Source organism: Podarcis filfolensis (genome assembly GCF_964270895.1).
Source record: "Podarcis filfolensis genome assembly, chromosome: 15".
In the NCBI taxonomy this organism is placed as follows: Eukaryota; Metazoa; Chordata; class Lepidosauria; order Squamata; family Lacertidae; genus Podarcis; species Podarcis filfolensis.
In genome coordinates this window covers 24,897,218-24,914,289 of record NC_139618.1, presented here as the reverse complement: position 1 = coordinate 24,914,289, position 17,072 = coordinate 24,897,218, and the positions used below count along the sequence as shown (strand labels likewise).

Here is a 17,072-nt window from a genome sequence, read left to right as displayed (position 1 = left end):
CATTCACAAGTGAATAATAGATATTGCAACTCATTCTGCAACCTCAAGGCCGCTTTGAATTAGTGATCCTTTAGTAGCAGTCCACAGGCTAAATAAGAAATCATTACTTATTGGGGGATGTTGCAGGTTTTTTTGGGGGGGGGACCGCAATCAACAAACCAAAAGCTACTTGGCACATGCAAGTTTTCCTAAAGTAGCTTTCTGCATCCCAGCCAATTGCTTAGAAGCTTGTTCCCACTAGTAATAGACAACTTGATTTTTTAAAAAAATCTCATGTGCCTACTCTATTAATAAGAACCCCCATGTACTAACCCCCCCCATAGAAGTTGTTGAATACAAAAATACAATTTAAGCAGAAATTTGCATAGTATTTCATATTTAGTACAAAAACAAAATCAACGTAGTTTGAATTATTACATACACTTTATTTTAACTGTGATTAATGTCTCATACATAAAGTAATTTATAATCACAATGTTAGGACTTGAGAATAAGCTCTCCTTAGGGAAACTCACCCCACTTAAATACAGCTCAGCTTATATACAGTGTGGGCAGGTTGTTGTTTTTGGTTGTTATTATTGCACATATTTTTGAGTTTTTCTATTGTAAACTGCCCTGTGATCTTTGGATGCAGGGAAGTATAGAAATTTAATTAATAATGATGATGATGAAAAAATACACTCTAGTTTTGGGCTTGAAAACCCCCAGTTCTCAGGCAATGGTGTGGAAGGAGTTATAAAGAAATGCAGTAATGAGTTCACAGATACATTTCAAATGCAAATGAAAATGAATGTGTGAATGTGCAACTGAAAATACTACATGGATCAGTGGACAATCTTGCTTCAGTGCCTGAGCTGAATGACCTCTGAAAAACTGTAGCAATGGTTACCAACATCATATACAAGCATGGCACAAAATCTTTGTGGCATGGAATTGGTTTGATATGGAAAGCATGGAGACTACAAAATTGGACAAAGATGTATTCTCAGCAGCCCCTTCAACAGCAGAAATCCTTCTTCTGGCAGGATTCACCCAAGCCCCAGGATCTTTCAGAATCACTGTCATTTGTTATGATGTTTAAATATTAAGAACCTACTGGGTTGTGGGGGGTGTGTTAATTTGTATTTTGTGTTTCTACTTTTTCCATTTATTCCTATATGTCTATTTTTTTCCATTATATGCCCCAAACATTTGAGATGGTGCAGGGCAGAAGACTGAAGAAAAAGGAATGATTCTTGATTGCTTGAATGTTCTGTGTTTGTATTAAGTTGTTTCTTCTCCAGTGGACATCTATTTTATTGCTGTGTGGCCCTTGCTATTATGATATACCATATCATTTGGATTGATCTCAAACTGCTATATTAAATAATACATTTTGTTTTAAGGAGCAAGCAGGATCCTGATTCAGTGCATGACTTGATCTAGAAATGGATCTTCAGGTTTCTTACAAATCTACTATGAAATTTTCTTGATCCAAGATCTCCATGAGAACTGATCCAGCATGGAGAGATCAACTTCCCTGTAGCAGTATAATCGCAGCAAATTTAGTTGCATACCCACAGCAAATTAAGAAGACTTCACTCACTGAATTTAGACAACTATCTGGTTCTATATAGAGACCTATATCCTCCGATATATATGTGAAGTGCTACAACTACTAATAAATGACTTAAGTGACCATGTAACCAGAGCTTAAAGCTCCAATCCTGCAACAAGCTGCTTAAAGCTTCTATTTTCTTTGTTTAAGACCAAACAGGCATTCAGGAAAAGTGAATGTCAACACTCTTTTGAAGAGGAATTAAACCCACACTTCCTTTGTTTACCCAATAGATAACTAACCTGTGAAAATGTCACAAAGTATCATTAAGATTAGCAATGCTTTTAAAGAAGGGTGAACGACTGATGAATCATTGAAACATAAAAACTTACTAGAAACAGAAGCTAGTAGAATTTTTATCCTTCCTAGACACCTCAGCTGCCATGCAAGTGTATAAAGGTACATTAAGCTACATAGTCCTATTAAAAACAATACGGAGTCAGATATTGTCAATAGTCAGGCAAGGCAGTGACCGTCTCTGGGATCTCAAGTAGAGATCTTTTCCAGTCCTGCTCCTATTGTGCTACTAAAGAACATTTTGGTTAAACTAAAATCTGGGGGCATCCTCATCTCTCACCCATACACCACTCTCCTTTTTGCTCACTCATTCAGAAAGCAGAAATTCGTCTTATCCCACCCCAGCCATGCTAAGACACTGCAAGAGATTTTGAGACTGCAGGTGCATCTGTCTTGCAAGTCAAGGGTATTCATTGATAATCACGACAGCTCACCCTCTTTATCATGCATAAAACCATGCATGAGCATTGACTTCAAAGTGGTTACAAGCCAAGGAGGGACTCAGAAGGCAAACACAACCATTTCTTATTGTAACTTTGGAAGCAGCTCCTGGCCACAAGGAAAACAAATCCTGATTGAGCAAAAAGCTTAATTATTTATAAATGTTTGGCACAACAGTTTCTTTTGCTACAGCCCAGTATTTCCTGAAGTGGGAAAAGGATATGTCTATGTTTTCTATAATGTTTAAGAATCAAACTCAAAGAAGACGTGGTGTCTTCAGAACATTTCTCCAAGAGCCCATCTAGCTTGAAACAGTACAAAATAACTAGCTGATGGCAGAAACTTCAAATCAGGTTAACTCCCAAAGATGTGACCACAAATTTAGGCCACAATTTAGAAAGCTGATTAAGTACAAAGGAGAAGTTCAGGTTGGGGGGGCACTACAAAACTGAAATTCAGTTTAAAAAGTGGTCAGGCAGCTCAGCAAGGATCAAAATTGCTGAAAAAGAAGAACATATGGTGACTTGGCAATCATAGCTGATCTGTCCAAATGCATTTGAGTTGTATTTCAATTGTTCTTTATTTCAATTTAATAAAAAGGAAGATCTTCCTTTTCCTTGCATTTATTTGTGGCCAAGAGCACAATGAAACTCCAGGAAGAACCTCCAGAATAGAGACCACATTTTCAAAAGTGTGGAAATACTTGCAATTTTCCTGTAAACTTGGTTCCAGATTCACAGTGCTAATCCATCTTGCTGCTACTCCCCCATTCTCTCCATGCTATGGATATCTGCTAGCAATATAACCTTTCCAAACAATGATGAAATAAATTATTTCATTTGAAGGTCTGGAAGCTATACAGTTCCAAGAAATTTAGTTTTCAGTAAGTCAACCAAGTTACTTCCCTAACTTCCACTTATTTCCTCTAATTATGAAACATGAGAAGGGAGGGGAAAACTACATACATTCTGTTGTAGTTCTAGTCTTCACTGTCAAATCCTTTTTACAGAACACTTTGTCACCAACACTTATAGCTGTAGATTGTTAATGCTACATTTCAAAAGTTAATAGTGTTTTGGCCCACTTCTGATTTCTTTTGAGAATGATTTTAAGATATCCTTGAATATAAGCATTTTTCAGCCTTAATAAAGCAGCAAAAGTTAGGAAGCAAAACTTATGCCAGTTATGAGAAACACAATACCAGATGCTTGAACCATAGCAGTCTAGTCCACCCAATCTAAATACAATTCACCACTGTTAATACTTCTTTTGAATATGCATTCTAAATCTTTGCTCACAGAAGTTTATCAACATGATTATCATAGGGGTTTTGCCCAAATCTATTTCTTTCTCTTGTTTTAAGTTCCTCTCCCTTGCAGAGGCAAACCAAAGCATATTGCTTCTGAATCTTTGCAGCCCTAATTGCCACACACCTCTGTGACATAACCAAAATGGGCCTCTTTCTAGAGATGCTGTGACAGCTGCAAATGGTCACATACAGATAGGAAGAAAAAAACTGCAACCCACTGCAAAACATTAAAGTAGTGACCACCATCCATCAAGATACTGGATAGATGAAACCAACACTGATTTATCAGGCAATTTCTATGTTCTTAATAATAATACAGTATGCACTAAATACTTGAAACAGAAACATCTCAAAGGGGCTTCCTGCATTGCGGAAAGCAGAACTGGGAGTGGGGAGATAAAGTGGAGCCATGCATAGTTTTGTACAATCCTCTCTCACCAATCCAGCAGAGCTCATGAATCCCTCAAATTGCTTACTGTACTTTTCTGTGTATAAGACACCCCCGTGTATATCAAGTTATCAAGAAAAGTCATGAGACAAGGTGATCATGTTACATTTTAGCAGAATTTTAAAGTATGGAATTATAAAAAGGAAAGCTGAGTGCAGAACAAGAAAATAATTTCAAAAACTACCACCAGGATGGCATAACATTGTAATCTCTCGACTTAACATCAGAAACAGAGGTGAATTTCTTATTTGAAATTTGAATAAGGTGCATGGCTGTCACCATGAAGGAATGCCATTTCAATTTATGATCCCCTTTAGCAACAGAAAGCTTCTTTACAAACATCTATTTTTACACGTTTTACACTCTGAGCCCTGTTGTGTCCAACAACTACAACTACAGAAGCCAAAATTGGTTCTTTCTGTTCATACATCAGTCTCTAGCTACTCATGCATCCTTGCTGTATCTGACACTTTCTGTGCAATGTCCTGTAGGTTACTGCCAAATCCAATCTTATTATTGACAGATATTAAAAATAATGCCAGGTATTTACATAAAAATTGCAAGTGCTCAGAGAGGTGTTTTTATTAATGGATCTTGAAGTCTCCAAGTAAAGTTATTTACAATGTAACGTTTTTCATTATTTTCAGCAAACGTTGAAACCTCCCCTAACAACATTACATTGGTACACTTGACTAAAAAATGGGGCAAAAATCAAGCAGGGAATAATTTGTACAAAATTACCTAACAGTCACTACAATGTAATATGGAAAGTGCAACCCAAAGTGAATGAATTAAGTGAATAAAGCATTATGTATTAAAGGCATTAAAAACTCGCTAGTTTTCATCTGTTTCTACCTACACAACATAATGCTGTAATTAAGTTAGCCTTCCCACCAACTTTACTTTAAAAATGTAAGCAGTTTCTCAACTTCAGAAAACATTAGCTAAAATACTAGGAACACAAACAACTACAAAGATGCATAAAATCAGCTAAGGTACTAGCCTCTATTAGGAACAAACTTTTCAGTTGCTTAAATAAAATCTAGCATGTTTTAGATACTTTAATAAAATCCCACAAAAACTACTTCAGTCATTCATTTAATACTTAACCAAGCTACCTATTTATCCAATAAACTGTAATTACGTGTACCCTCTGCTTTCCCCCCTTGAGACTTGCATCTTCTTTAATGTGTAGTTTGCATTCAAAAAGATTCTCATGGCCTTAATTTAGTACACAGACAGAATGATTCATATGATTGGGAGGTAAAATAGAACCATCCTTCTTTAAACTGACTCCAGGTCAAGGGAACTAAGTTTTGTGATCTTTCCAAAATAGATGGGAGCTTAGCACTCTGAGGTTTGACTTTTGTGATTTGCAAAAAGATAAATAACAAACCCAGCGTCCAGAATTGCTATCATTCTCATCCAAGGTATAACTATCGAAGAGTTGAGACAACTAAAAGGGCAGCATGTATCACCTCCCCACTTCCAAGATGCAGTAATGGAATGAGCCAAGGGCATGCTGCCAGGGATGTCTGCACGAAAAATGGACTAAGAGCAAAAGCAGTAAAGTTTGACAAGGTATCCCAGCATGTTTTGCTTTGAGAGTTCTTCTGAGAAGTAGAAAAATAAACTCTCATTCATTCTTCTGGTTGCAGAAAAACTGACAGGTGCAAACATTATGCCAGGCCTGGGCTAGCTTCTTAACCTCATTTGCTGCCGGAATGAAAAAAAAAGGGACAAAGGAAGTTACGCTTCCCCATCACATTCCCAGTTACTGGAAAGGAAATGACTGTGGTTGAGGCTACAAGGACAATAGCAGAGTTCAGTTATACCACTGAAGATCAAAATCAGCTGAGAGCAAGGGACAAGATACCCTGCTAGGAAATCTTCCTGAGTGCCAGGAATCATTCTGATCAGTTTGCTTAGGCACACGACTGACCTTGTTACCTCATTGTGCTCAGGAACTCCCTTTTTTAAAAAACCATTTTTTCATACCATATCCTACATACTAATCCTTGTTTTAAATTACAACACCCTTTCTCCGCTACAACCCCCCAAAACCCACTTCTTAGGTAAATTTCTATGTCCCCTCTTCTTCCTCCTCCCCATATTTATGCCTACAATTATCATAAAACTGCCTTTTCTTTAGGTGCAGCCTCCCTTCTAATCCCAAATTTCATGAAGGGAAAATATAATCATGTTCACCATGCGATGCCTAAATGCCAGTTCCTGCTTCCCAATGGCCTTATTTGACTCTTTCCCCCAACTCCAGTCACTGAAGCCACTGCCCATTTGCAAAGAACCACCACAAAATTAGCACAGCCATGTCCTTCTGAGACAGAGCCCCTTTTAGACGTGTCAACCATTTTCAGAATACTCCAACCCACCCTGCACAACAAAGAAGACTGGCATCTCTCTTTCTCTCTCTAATCACACTTTCTTGGGGGCTCAGATGTTGTTGAACTACAACTCCCATCACCCCTAGTTAGCAAGGCCAGAGCTCAGGGATGATGGGAGTTGTAGTCCAACAACATCTGGGGACCCACAGGTTGAGAACCGCTGAATGGGTAGGCAAACTAAGGCCCAGGGGCTGGATCCGGCCCAATCACCTTCTAAATCCGGCCCACGGACAATCTGGTAATCAGCGTGTTTTTACATGAGTAGAACGTGTGCTTTTATTTAAAATGCATTTCTGGGTTATTTGTGGGGCATAGGAATTCATTAATTCCCCCCCCAAAAAAAATATAGTCCGGCCCCCCACAAGGTCTGAGGGGCAGTGGACCAGCCCCCTGCTGAAAAAGTTTGCTGACTCCTGCTCTAAACCCATCCATATGCTTGATGCCATGCTCCATTATTGCCCATTAGCCTTTTTCTCGGGATATATTTTGTTTTGTTTTTCTTTGATGAAGCACCCTCCACTTATCACCCTGTTATGAACAACCTTTATCACCTACTTTTGAGGATCAGGTCTCCTGTGGGAGGATATTTCAGAGTGCCATGACTCCACCACCCTTTCCCTTCTGCCGAGGCTCATTTCCTGGACAAAATGATCAAGGTCCGAAGAAAGCTGGGGGGGTTGACACCCCTCTAAAACTTCCTCTAAAAGACCACCCATGGACACTATGTTTCAAGAACATATCTATAATCTGTGTTCACTACAAGCACTTCCTTTGATATAATGCTCCATTCTCCAAGGTGAGAGGAAAGCGAAGATCGTCCTCCTAGTGAAAATCTTGTTTTATCACAAAAACCTCTTTTCCAGGGTGTGGTTCTTCTTTCTGGAGGGGCAAGTCATGACAAGCAAACACCTCTTGATTTTAATGGGGGGCTTTATAAGGAGACACCCTTTTGGATCACCACCACACACACCTTCTCATAACTATGTCCTGCAGCATTAATGAAGCCAGCATCCTTCTCATGTGCGTATACCTGGAAAAAGTACATTTTGGAAGGGGTGGGTGGGAAGTATCTTTGTGAGGATGCACCTTCTCCAGTGAAGGCAATGTTCCTTTTAGGAAACCCAAGACTGTCTTTTATTAGGCTGGCTCTCATTTCGTTACTAAACTGCCCCCTTCCCTCGCAACATTTCTAGCATCATTTTCGCGTAATACTTTCTAAAGTGGTGAGATGGGAAGGAGGGAGAACCCTGCTGCTCGCTTTTTATTATTTACTTGAAAAATGTATACACTACCTTTTAAGGTAAAGCCCTCCCAAGGCAGCTAACAAATTATAATTAATGCAGTATGAAACAAATTTTAAACTACTGTACATACAAAATGATTCAATTACAAAACTAAAAGCAGCAGCCGTTTAGAATCTCGTCACATATTTAGAAAAATGAAGAATGAAACTAAGAAAGTTTTAAAGGTATGTTAAAAGCTAACACATATTTCTTTCACAAGCAAGCTCCAGACATTTTGGGCCACCACTACAAGTGCCCCATCACTAGCTGATGGACCTTGATGACGGGCCTGTGAGCAACCTTAAAGCCCAAGCAGCTAATATAGGAGCAGGCTTGGGACTAGGTTATGGCTTTAAATGTAAAATGCAGCACTTTAGAGCCCATAAATAAGTAACCCAAGACAACTGGTATAGTATCAATCTAGTATGCTTGGACTGCCATCCCTCCCACCCACCCCGAAATTCTTGCAGCTGCATTCTGTACTTGTTGAAGTTTCTGAGTGTCTTTAAACACAGCCCTAAAAATTGTGCATTAGTCAGGATACAGCCGAAACACGTGTAACTGTTAAGGTTTGCTTTCTCCAGGCATGGTTGCAACTGGAAGCCAGCCTAAGCTGGTAAAAAGGCACCTCTAGTCACTGGCAGGATCCAAGCTCCCAGTTACAGTACCAAGTACAAGAGAACCCCAAAACCACATACTTGATGTTTCAGGGGGAATGCAGCCCCATCCCAAACTGGCTGCATATCTCCATCCAGATCAGCAGATTTCCCACCCCACACTGCCTCTCTCTTTATCCTAATTCAGCTTCAACTAGGCCACCTGCATTCATTCCAAGTCAGCCTCCCCCTAGGGCTTGCAGGTAGAGAAGAGGGGTAAGGCTGTGTGTCATCTGCATAGGAATGACATTTAGCCTGAACCTCACGATGACTCCCCCCTCCAATGGTTTCTTGCAGATGTTAAAGATGACAGAGAAACAGGACACAACCTTGAGGCACCCCAAAGGGCAAGGCCATGAAGTGGAAAAGAAGCTCCCAGAGCACCCACCCACCCACCCAAAGACTTTAGTACTTTTAGAAAAAGGAATGGGGGTGGGGGAAGGAAAAATACCACCTTCTTCCTCTTGTGAATATTTGTATTATGGGTCACCCCCCAAAAAAGGACCCACCACAATCCCTTCCCCTTTCCCGGAATCCACATTATTATAGTTTCCCAAGGAGAAAAGACACATGGATGCAGAAAGAATGGGGGAGAGAAAGGAGCATTTACCTTTCTTTCATCAGCACACCTCAAGGAGAAGGGGGTGGGGAAGAGAGAAGGAAGGAGATTGATAGAAATGCTCCCCCCCCTCCACCCGTGGTTGGAGAGAAGGAAGAAAATAAGGCGGGACACAGCTCGATCCCCTTCAAACATAACCTCCACCAAGGGGAAAAATAGAGAAACGCCCCCTTGGTTGGAAGAAGAATGGGGCGCCCGCGTTCACACGTTATCCTCACCCAACAAGCGTGTTGTTCGGGGGGGGGAATCCCCTCCCCCTTCTCAACGTTGCCAGCGAAAGGTGAGGGTGGGGGGCTCGCCATGCCCACCTCCCTTCTCTCTCTCACCCGCCCCCCCCCCACGGCCGCGCTCCCCTTTTCCTCTCAGGCGCCTCTCCCCACCTCGCTCCGCGTGATGCGGTGCCGGCCCAGCTTGACCACGGCGAAGTTGCCCTTGCCCAGGGTGCCCTCGATCTCGTAGAAGCCGACGCGGACGGGGCCCGACCCTCCGCGGGGCGGCTGCAAGAGCAGCGCCGCGGCAGCAGGGGGAAGCCGCCGGGGCTCGGCCATCACCATGCTGCCCGGGCGGCTCCCCGCTCCTCCTCGCCGCCGCCACCTCCTCCTCCACCTCCTGCCGCCGCCGCCGCCGGGGCTGCTTCCCCGCTCCTTCCCCTCCGCCTCTCCCTCTCGCTCTTTCCCTCACGAAGGACTGAGCAGCCGCCACTGAAGCCCGGCGCCCTCCCAGCCGCTGCCGCCGCCGCCGCGCTCGGCTCCTCCCCCTGGCTCCTCCCAGGCTCCGCGCGTCACGGCGCGCGTCATCGGAGAGGGAGGGGGCGCGCGTCGCCGCGGCAACCGGAGCCAACCGCGGGCGAATGTTCCAACGGCCATCTCCTCTCCCACCCGCCATCGCTCTCTATCCTCCCGCCGCGCGCGCGCGCCACTTCCCAGTTCAGGGGGCCGTTCCCGCCAATTGGAGGGGGAGGGGGGAAATCCCCATCAACCCCCGCGCGATACTTGAGGGGCTTTCCTCCCACCTCCACCCCTTTTTGCCTTCCCGTTTGTGGGGCTGCGCGAGGTGTTATCGCCTCTCTCAAACTGTGCTTTAGCACCGAGCACCCCTCGCTGTGCCATAAGCATCAGGAGAAGCGGCTCTGGCTTTAAAAATGGGGGGGGGGGCAGGCGCTCTTTTTTTGACATTCATAACCTCTCTCCCCAGTTCCCTATCGAGTCCGTCCTGCGAGGGACCGTTTTGCTTCGCCAGCCACGTCATTTTACCACACGTTCACTTTCTGCCACAGAAAACGCGGTTTGCCTCGCGTTTTACCTCACGTTCTGTGACATAATTTTGCTGCACGCATTTTGCACCTGATGCGTGTGGTCACCGTCTCCCTCGCCGCTTGGCACAATGGGAGGGCCAATTTTGTGACGTGAAAGATTAGTTTCGTTGTTCCCTTTCAATACCAAAATGTTCGAATCTGGTGAGCTTCATAACATCAGAAGAACCTCACTGGATCAAGCTAATGGCCTGCCTGATAAATGTGCCCAATGTACTTTTATGGACACATTTTGGTGCATATCCATTCTACAGAGGGAGAAGATTCTTTCTCTTCTACTGTTTCCCTCACAGTGAGATGCTTCAGTGTACCCTAATGAAGTTGGAAACTTTATTTTGTCCTGGTTAAGATTTTCGGGTCATCAGGAAATCTTGTGAATGGGATTCAACTGCATACTGGCAAATTCAGATTGTACAGTGAAAGTGATTAAGTAAACTGCACACACACACCCATCAGCCTTTTTGCAGCAAGGAAAGTGATGTTAAAACTGGAAAGTGGGACACTAATTACCGATACTAGACGTTGATGCCATGTAACCTTGCAAACATAGGAATGGATGCCCAATAAATTGGGTAGGGTATTGTATATAATCTTGCAAACTTAGTGCAAACAAAACTGGACAAATACTCATTAGGTTGTTTGGAAGTGATCTGTCTGCTTCCATTAAATGGGAATAATAAATAATGCACACACAGTGAGCTGTTTTATTTAGGTGGGGTTTTTTGTTTTTTTTTTTGCAAACTAGGTGCTGGGTAATCCTGGGTTTCCTTGGAAACATAGATTCTTATTGTGAACTCAAAACTTGCATTTTGTGATATTTTAGTTGACTTGATAAAGGTGCTGCCCTAAGAATGAATTTTAGATTTCCCCCCTCTTAATAAGATCACTCATGGAAGACAACCTTTCCCAGTTGCTGAAGTTGGGGGGGGGGTAATGGGAAAGCCCAACAGGCTGAGGACCAGTGCCCCATATACTGTGCGTGCCCTAGAATCTTCTTCACAACTCTGCAACAAAACCACAGACCAACATCCTAATCTAAAGCAAAATTGCAGACTTGAGGGAGAATAGTTACACCTTAGGAAATGCTTCCTGCATCTATATTGTATTTATACTACAACATAAATACCAATCAGTGGGGCCATGGCATTATGGAAAAGGAGAAGGAGCAGAAGAGGGTTTGTCTGCTTGTGACGCTGAAATATATAACTCTTGCGATATCGCTGACATAGGTCAAAGAGATGATTGCCTAACAAAACCAGTCTCCAAGGTGCCATAGTGTCTTTTATCTTCTGTCTTGATCCTATAATTCCCCCAATTTACTCCTGGCAGCCTATGGGGACTCCAAACTTACCGTACTTGGATGATTGCAAAACCATTCCTAATTATAAGGCAAAACTGAGCTAGCGCTGGTTTGGAAGCGATTAGGACAGTCTGGGCATGAGAGGATATTGAGTAATGGAGATATTTCTGCCTTTTAATCCAAAATAAGTAGCTAAAAAGATACTTATTTTGATCCTGCTTTGTTTTAAATCTTAATAACTGTGCAGCACTTACTTTAATTATTGATTTATCATACCCATAATTGTTGAGCTAGATGGGAGGGTGGTAGATGAACAATGGTATGGTAGCTGCTAGCCAGTGCCACCCAAACAGAAAGAGTTGAAGGGTATTTTTGAGCCTGAGTTTTTTAAGTTAATATGGAGAAAAGACAGATTCTAGCATAAACCTGTTTCTGGAGATAGAACTAGTATGAGCCAGAGGGCAGACTATATTTTTTGTGGATCCTACAACAATAAATTTAAGTTACTTGGTTTTAACATGCTTTGGGATGCCTAATTATGTACAGAACCAGGCTACAGTTTGTGTAGCTGATTTTTTTAGCCTCAGTTTCCATAGTAGAAATCATAGTGGTCTATCTTGTGTGACTGTTGTGAGGAGAAAATCTAAATAACTAATAGCTACTTTCAACAGCTTTAGTTCTCATGTTTTTACCCATGTCTGACTTCAAATTCTTATTTAATCTGTCCACGGTCATTACTGCAGGATGTTAAAAGCCTATAATTAATTTGCAAGTGTCGATTTGTTTACATATCTACAACTATGAGTCCTGGACACTAAGAGCAACAACAAAAACCAACCGGTCAGATAGCAGCTGGAAGTTTTATGTGGGGCAAACTTCAGGTGATGTCCACCTCTGCAACCTTCGTGCTACAATTAACCCTTCTGTAAAGGGCTATTTCAGAGGGGACTTGGCACCCAAGATTCTCTGTTCTGTACACCGCGATGCCTATGATCTACCTCCACAGCTGGAGGCAGTATGCCTATGAAAGTCAGTTGTTATGGGGAAAGCGCTGTTGTAGTGAGGTCCTTCTTGCGGGTTTCCCATGGGTATATGGTTGGCCACTGAGAACACAATGCTAAGCCGTAAGTTTGATCCAGCAAGCTGTTCTTACACCATATGGATATATGACTATACATTATAAAAATCTGAATGAATTATAAATTTAGTGTGACATTCTAAGGCATCACAAAGCTGAGCAGGTGAAAGGATTTATGGATCTAGTTGTAAAACAAGTCCCTCTACATCAAATTTTAAGCTGAACATTGCCCTGTTTTTTGGTTTTGCTCTTCTCCTTGCCTTCTGGGTACTCTTCCCACCCTTGGTTCAGTGCTCCCAGTTTTGGCAATTCTTGTGACCTGTGATATTTGCCAGAGCTTCTGGCTTCTCTGCTTAACTTCAAGTTTCCCTGATGATTAAACTGACAACTGTTTTAACCCCAGCAAAAGATGTGCTCCCAAGCTAGTCTGCTTCTGAATACAGTCAAATTAACCACTTTCTGGACTCTGGTGCTCGGTAGCCATCCAGTCCAAAGGTTTGGAAGCAAGTATGGTGCCACAACCAGTTCTGATGTGTTAGTTGTACTATACAATTGGCCAATGACAGATTCCAAACCACCACTGTCTCCCATGGATTGCCAAGACTTTACTAGAATAGCCCCTCTTTGGTTTTCTTCTCAGGGTTGAAAAACGCAAGATAAAAAAATGCACATACTGTACAGGTGAAAGAAACCAGAACTGATATGCCTCAGCCATCTCCTAAATTCCACCATACAACTCAAATAATGTTACAGCTGGTTGCCTATTGTCTCTGTTGGGTTTTTTTGTTTTGTTTTACATATTGAAGAACTTCAATTTTCAACAAGCCTTTTGAGTCTGTACCTGTATTGGATTTCAAACTGTTTTATTGTTAATCGCTTCAGGATGTTTCATGGGAAGCAACAAACAAAAAGGCAGACAGTCATTTCAGGGAGTTTTTGTACATGATGCCCATGTTGTAATGGAATCAAAGTGGAGCTCTCTTCTGCCCACTCTTCCCTTAAACATGTGGGCTCAGATAATTTTTCATCTGGGCATTTCTGTCAGTACTTATTTTATATGGCTAACATTTGCTTTACTGCCTTCTAGATTTATCCTTTCTGAAAAGTTCCGGTGGATGAATGGAAGCTGCTGAATGGAATTAGTCAGCCATCCACCTTCAGAGATGGCTGATCTAAGCAAGAGCAAGCTAAGAATAGTGCCTCTCATGGTATGATATGGTACCAGATGCTGTACTCTGTTCTTAAACCCATTCATTATCCCTCCTTGCTATAGTGTTTCATTCATTCACCTGTAATTATTCTTTCATGCTATGAAAGTGACAGAAAAGTTCCTTTAGTAGATTGTCCCCAAACTCAGCTTTTTATGCAATTGTGATACATGCACAACTACCTTCCCCAAACATCTCCTGTAGATGTGGTGGACCTAGCTAGCTGGCTCCGATGGGAGTTATAATCTCAAACAGCCAGAGCCGGAGGGCACCAGGTTGGGGAAACCTTCGGTGCACATTTTTAGAAACTGATGTCCTTTTATTGGCAGCTAAATCAGCAATAAAAATAGCGGAGCCAACTTTAGCAGGCTGGATGAAATGTTCTTAATGGGTGTGCCCTTTCGTGACAGTGGGGAGCCACAGCTGAGGAAACAGGAAAGATCAAATGATACTTGCAACAACTTCTTCATGGGAGACAGAAAAGGGCCTCCTTTCCACGGGTGTTTTTAATCACATATAGAATTTACATTTTGCAAACACAGTTCTGCTCAGAACCCTTCACCAGTCAAGTGTGTGGCCTACACTACAGAATGCTCAGGACATTAGTCTCATCTGCCAAATCTGAAACAAAGGTGCCCTCTAGTGGTGCACATTTTTTCCTCTTCATACATTATTTTTCTAGTTCTTAGGGCTGAGCATAAATGACCTCCCATAATTCTCTACTCTTATTTGCAGGCAGCAGACTTGGGACTGGGAGGCATTTTGTGGAATATTTCTGTGTGCACATGCACACAGAAATTCTATAGTTCAGAGGCAGAAAAAAAGAAGAAAAAACTCCAAATTTTTATCATAATAACATCCTCATAAATTTCTGCTCCAATCTACTTGGTATGCAGCCTTCAAATAACAAAAACAATACAAGCATGAAAAAGTTGTTTTAAAAGAAGCCTTGAGTACCCAACAATTCCTACACAGATTTTAAAAAAACAGACACTGCAGCTGCTATACTTGCAGGTTTCTGATATATACTGTATTTGCATTTGAAGCATACATGCCATCTGCACCTGGCTTCTAAAATGCTATCTGTTGCAGAGCCCAGTTCCTCTCCCTCTCTTGCTCCCATCTCCATGCTTCTAGCCCTGCTGTTCCTTATGCCCAGACTAGTCTTGCCTCCTCTGCAATCTCCCTCTTCCTATCTGCTTTCAGTACCTACTTTCCCCCCTTGGATCCTTTCCTAGACTATCCTACCCTTAACTACTCTATAGCTACTGGGTTCTCCCAAGCCTATCCAAACAGTATAAAACTGTCCACCATCACTACCATAGATCACCATTCTGTCATTCTACAGTAGGTCTTTGATATTCAAGAAAGTGGTTAATGTAACAGGTTGTTGTTGTTGTTGTTTTTTTAAAATACAAGTGCTTATAAAAAACTACAGATGGCAAGCACTACCTTAAAAGAGGCATCCCCCCTTTTCTCTCGCATGCTTCCTATGCGTGCAATATCTGAAAACAAATTATGCTTCTTGCTTCAGAAATATTGACTTTCCCCTATATAGATTTAATCAACAATTTTATCAACTGATGTATGAAATGGAACTCAGGGCAGGGCTATGAGGACAGACTTCCTTGCTTCACACAGAGTTATATGGGCAACATAAGTGGGTAGCAGCCTGATACACAGTTGGGCATTTAATTAGTGTAACTATGAAATTCAGGAATAGCCATGGATGTAGACAATGGGGGGGCAGGGGGCACTTGCCCTCACCCATAATCAAGTAAATCAATAAAAATACTAAACTAACTGAGGTTCTGCCCCCTCCTAACATAAAGCCTATCCCCCCACAACATAAATTCTGGCTATGCCCATGGTAATAGCATTTGCAAGGCTGCTCATCTGTGCCAAAAAAAATCTCTGGAAAAGCAACTTGTGGTGAAGCCACCAAAGAATCTGTGTGTGAAATAGCTAATTTGACCCTTGTGCCCAGGCAGCATGTGACCCAAGCCGTCTAAAAATGCTGCCATCCCACTTTGAGAGTGAATAAGACACACAAAGGTTGGGGCCATGGCTTTCCCCAGCACAGCTCTCGTTTCCTGTTTTCCTAAACCAGTAACAGATGATGCTGGACCAGCTAAAAAAAGAAAAGTTGAGAATGATTAAAACCTTTTTAAAAAAGCAAAAAAGCAAATGCATCTGACTGCTTCATGAAATGCAGTTAAAAACTGGGGGAACAGCCAACGGCTATCACTCTACCGGCTAACACTTCCTGGCAGACACTGCTTAGCTTTGTTCAGGCTGCTTGTAGTTATTTATCTGGCATTGAACTCCCTATGCAAATGGCCATAGTTTTCCAGAGAATTTTGAGCCTTGCAGGACTTAGCCAGCAGGCATTTCTCAAAGACTGCTAGCTAGGAAGGAAGGAGTCACAGAATAATGCTGACCAACTGACAGTGAAAGGCCAGTAGAAACGTAAAAAGGACTACAATGGTTGAAAAATGCTAGGATTCCTTTCCAGAAAACTGGCTGCCTGAAGTGTTTATACTGGCAAAGCAAAATCATAGCAGCATTCACTTTTATGGTTGTTTCATTCCCATGCCACACACATTCTTCTCAAGGGTTCTTTTCATTCTTTAACTTCCTGGTAGCTTCTGGGTATTGATTTTAATTTTATATTGTGGTTTAGCTACTTTTGATGCAAAATAAGTAGAACCCCAAGCATCATATTAACAATGCCAGTTTCTATTGAGGGTACAGTCACTTTGTAAGCATTACATGTCTGCTGATTTCATGAAATAAGATGGGAGGTGGGCAATTATTTATCTTCAGAGAAGCGGGGGGGGGGGACACCCTATCCAAACTAAATAGCAGACTGTGATCTTAGGTCTGCTATAGCTCCACAGATGTGCACTGTGCATTTCCTATATCCACCCTCAGGCATGTTTTGATGCCTGTTTCACAGCTGTCAACTTTCCCCTTTTTAAAAGGGAAAATCCCTTATTCCAAATAGGATTCCTTGCAAGAAAAGGGGAAAGTTGACAGCTATGGCCTGTTTACATTGCAATGTAGAAATTTCCTGTGATATGAGAAACTAACCTTGGCATCCCCAATGCCATAACTTGCAA

At 42.1% G+C, this 17,072-nt stretch overlaps 1 protein-coding gene across 1 annotated transcript in view; it reads right to left on the bottom strand.

The window, feature by feature from the left end:
• Positions 1-9,864, bottom strand: part of SIK2 (salt inducible kinase 2) — an 82,045-nt gene extending 72,181 nt beyond the window's left edge. The window contains 3 exon segments of the mRNA XM_083588409.1: positions 9,433-9,633; positions 9,636-9,800; positions 9,802-9,864. Coding sequence (XP_083444535.1) covers positions 9,433-9,633; positions 9,636-9,800; positions 9,802-9,849 — 414 coding nt within the window. The 5' untranslated portion in view covers positions 9,850-9,864.
• Between the last annotated feature and the right edge of the window lie 7,208 nt (positions 9,865-17,072).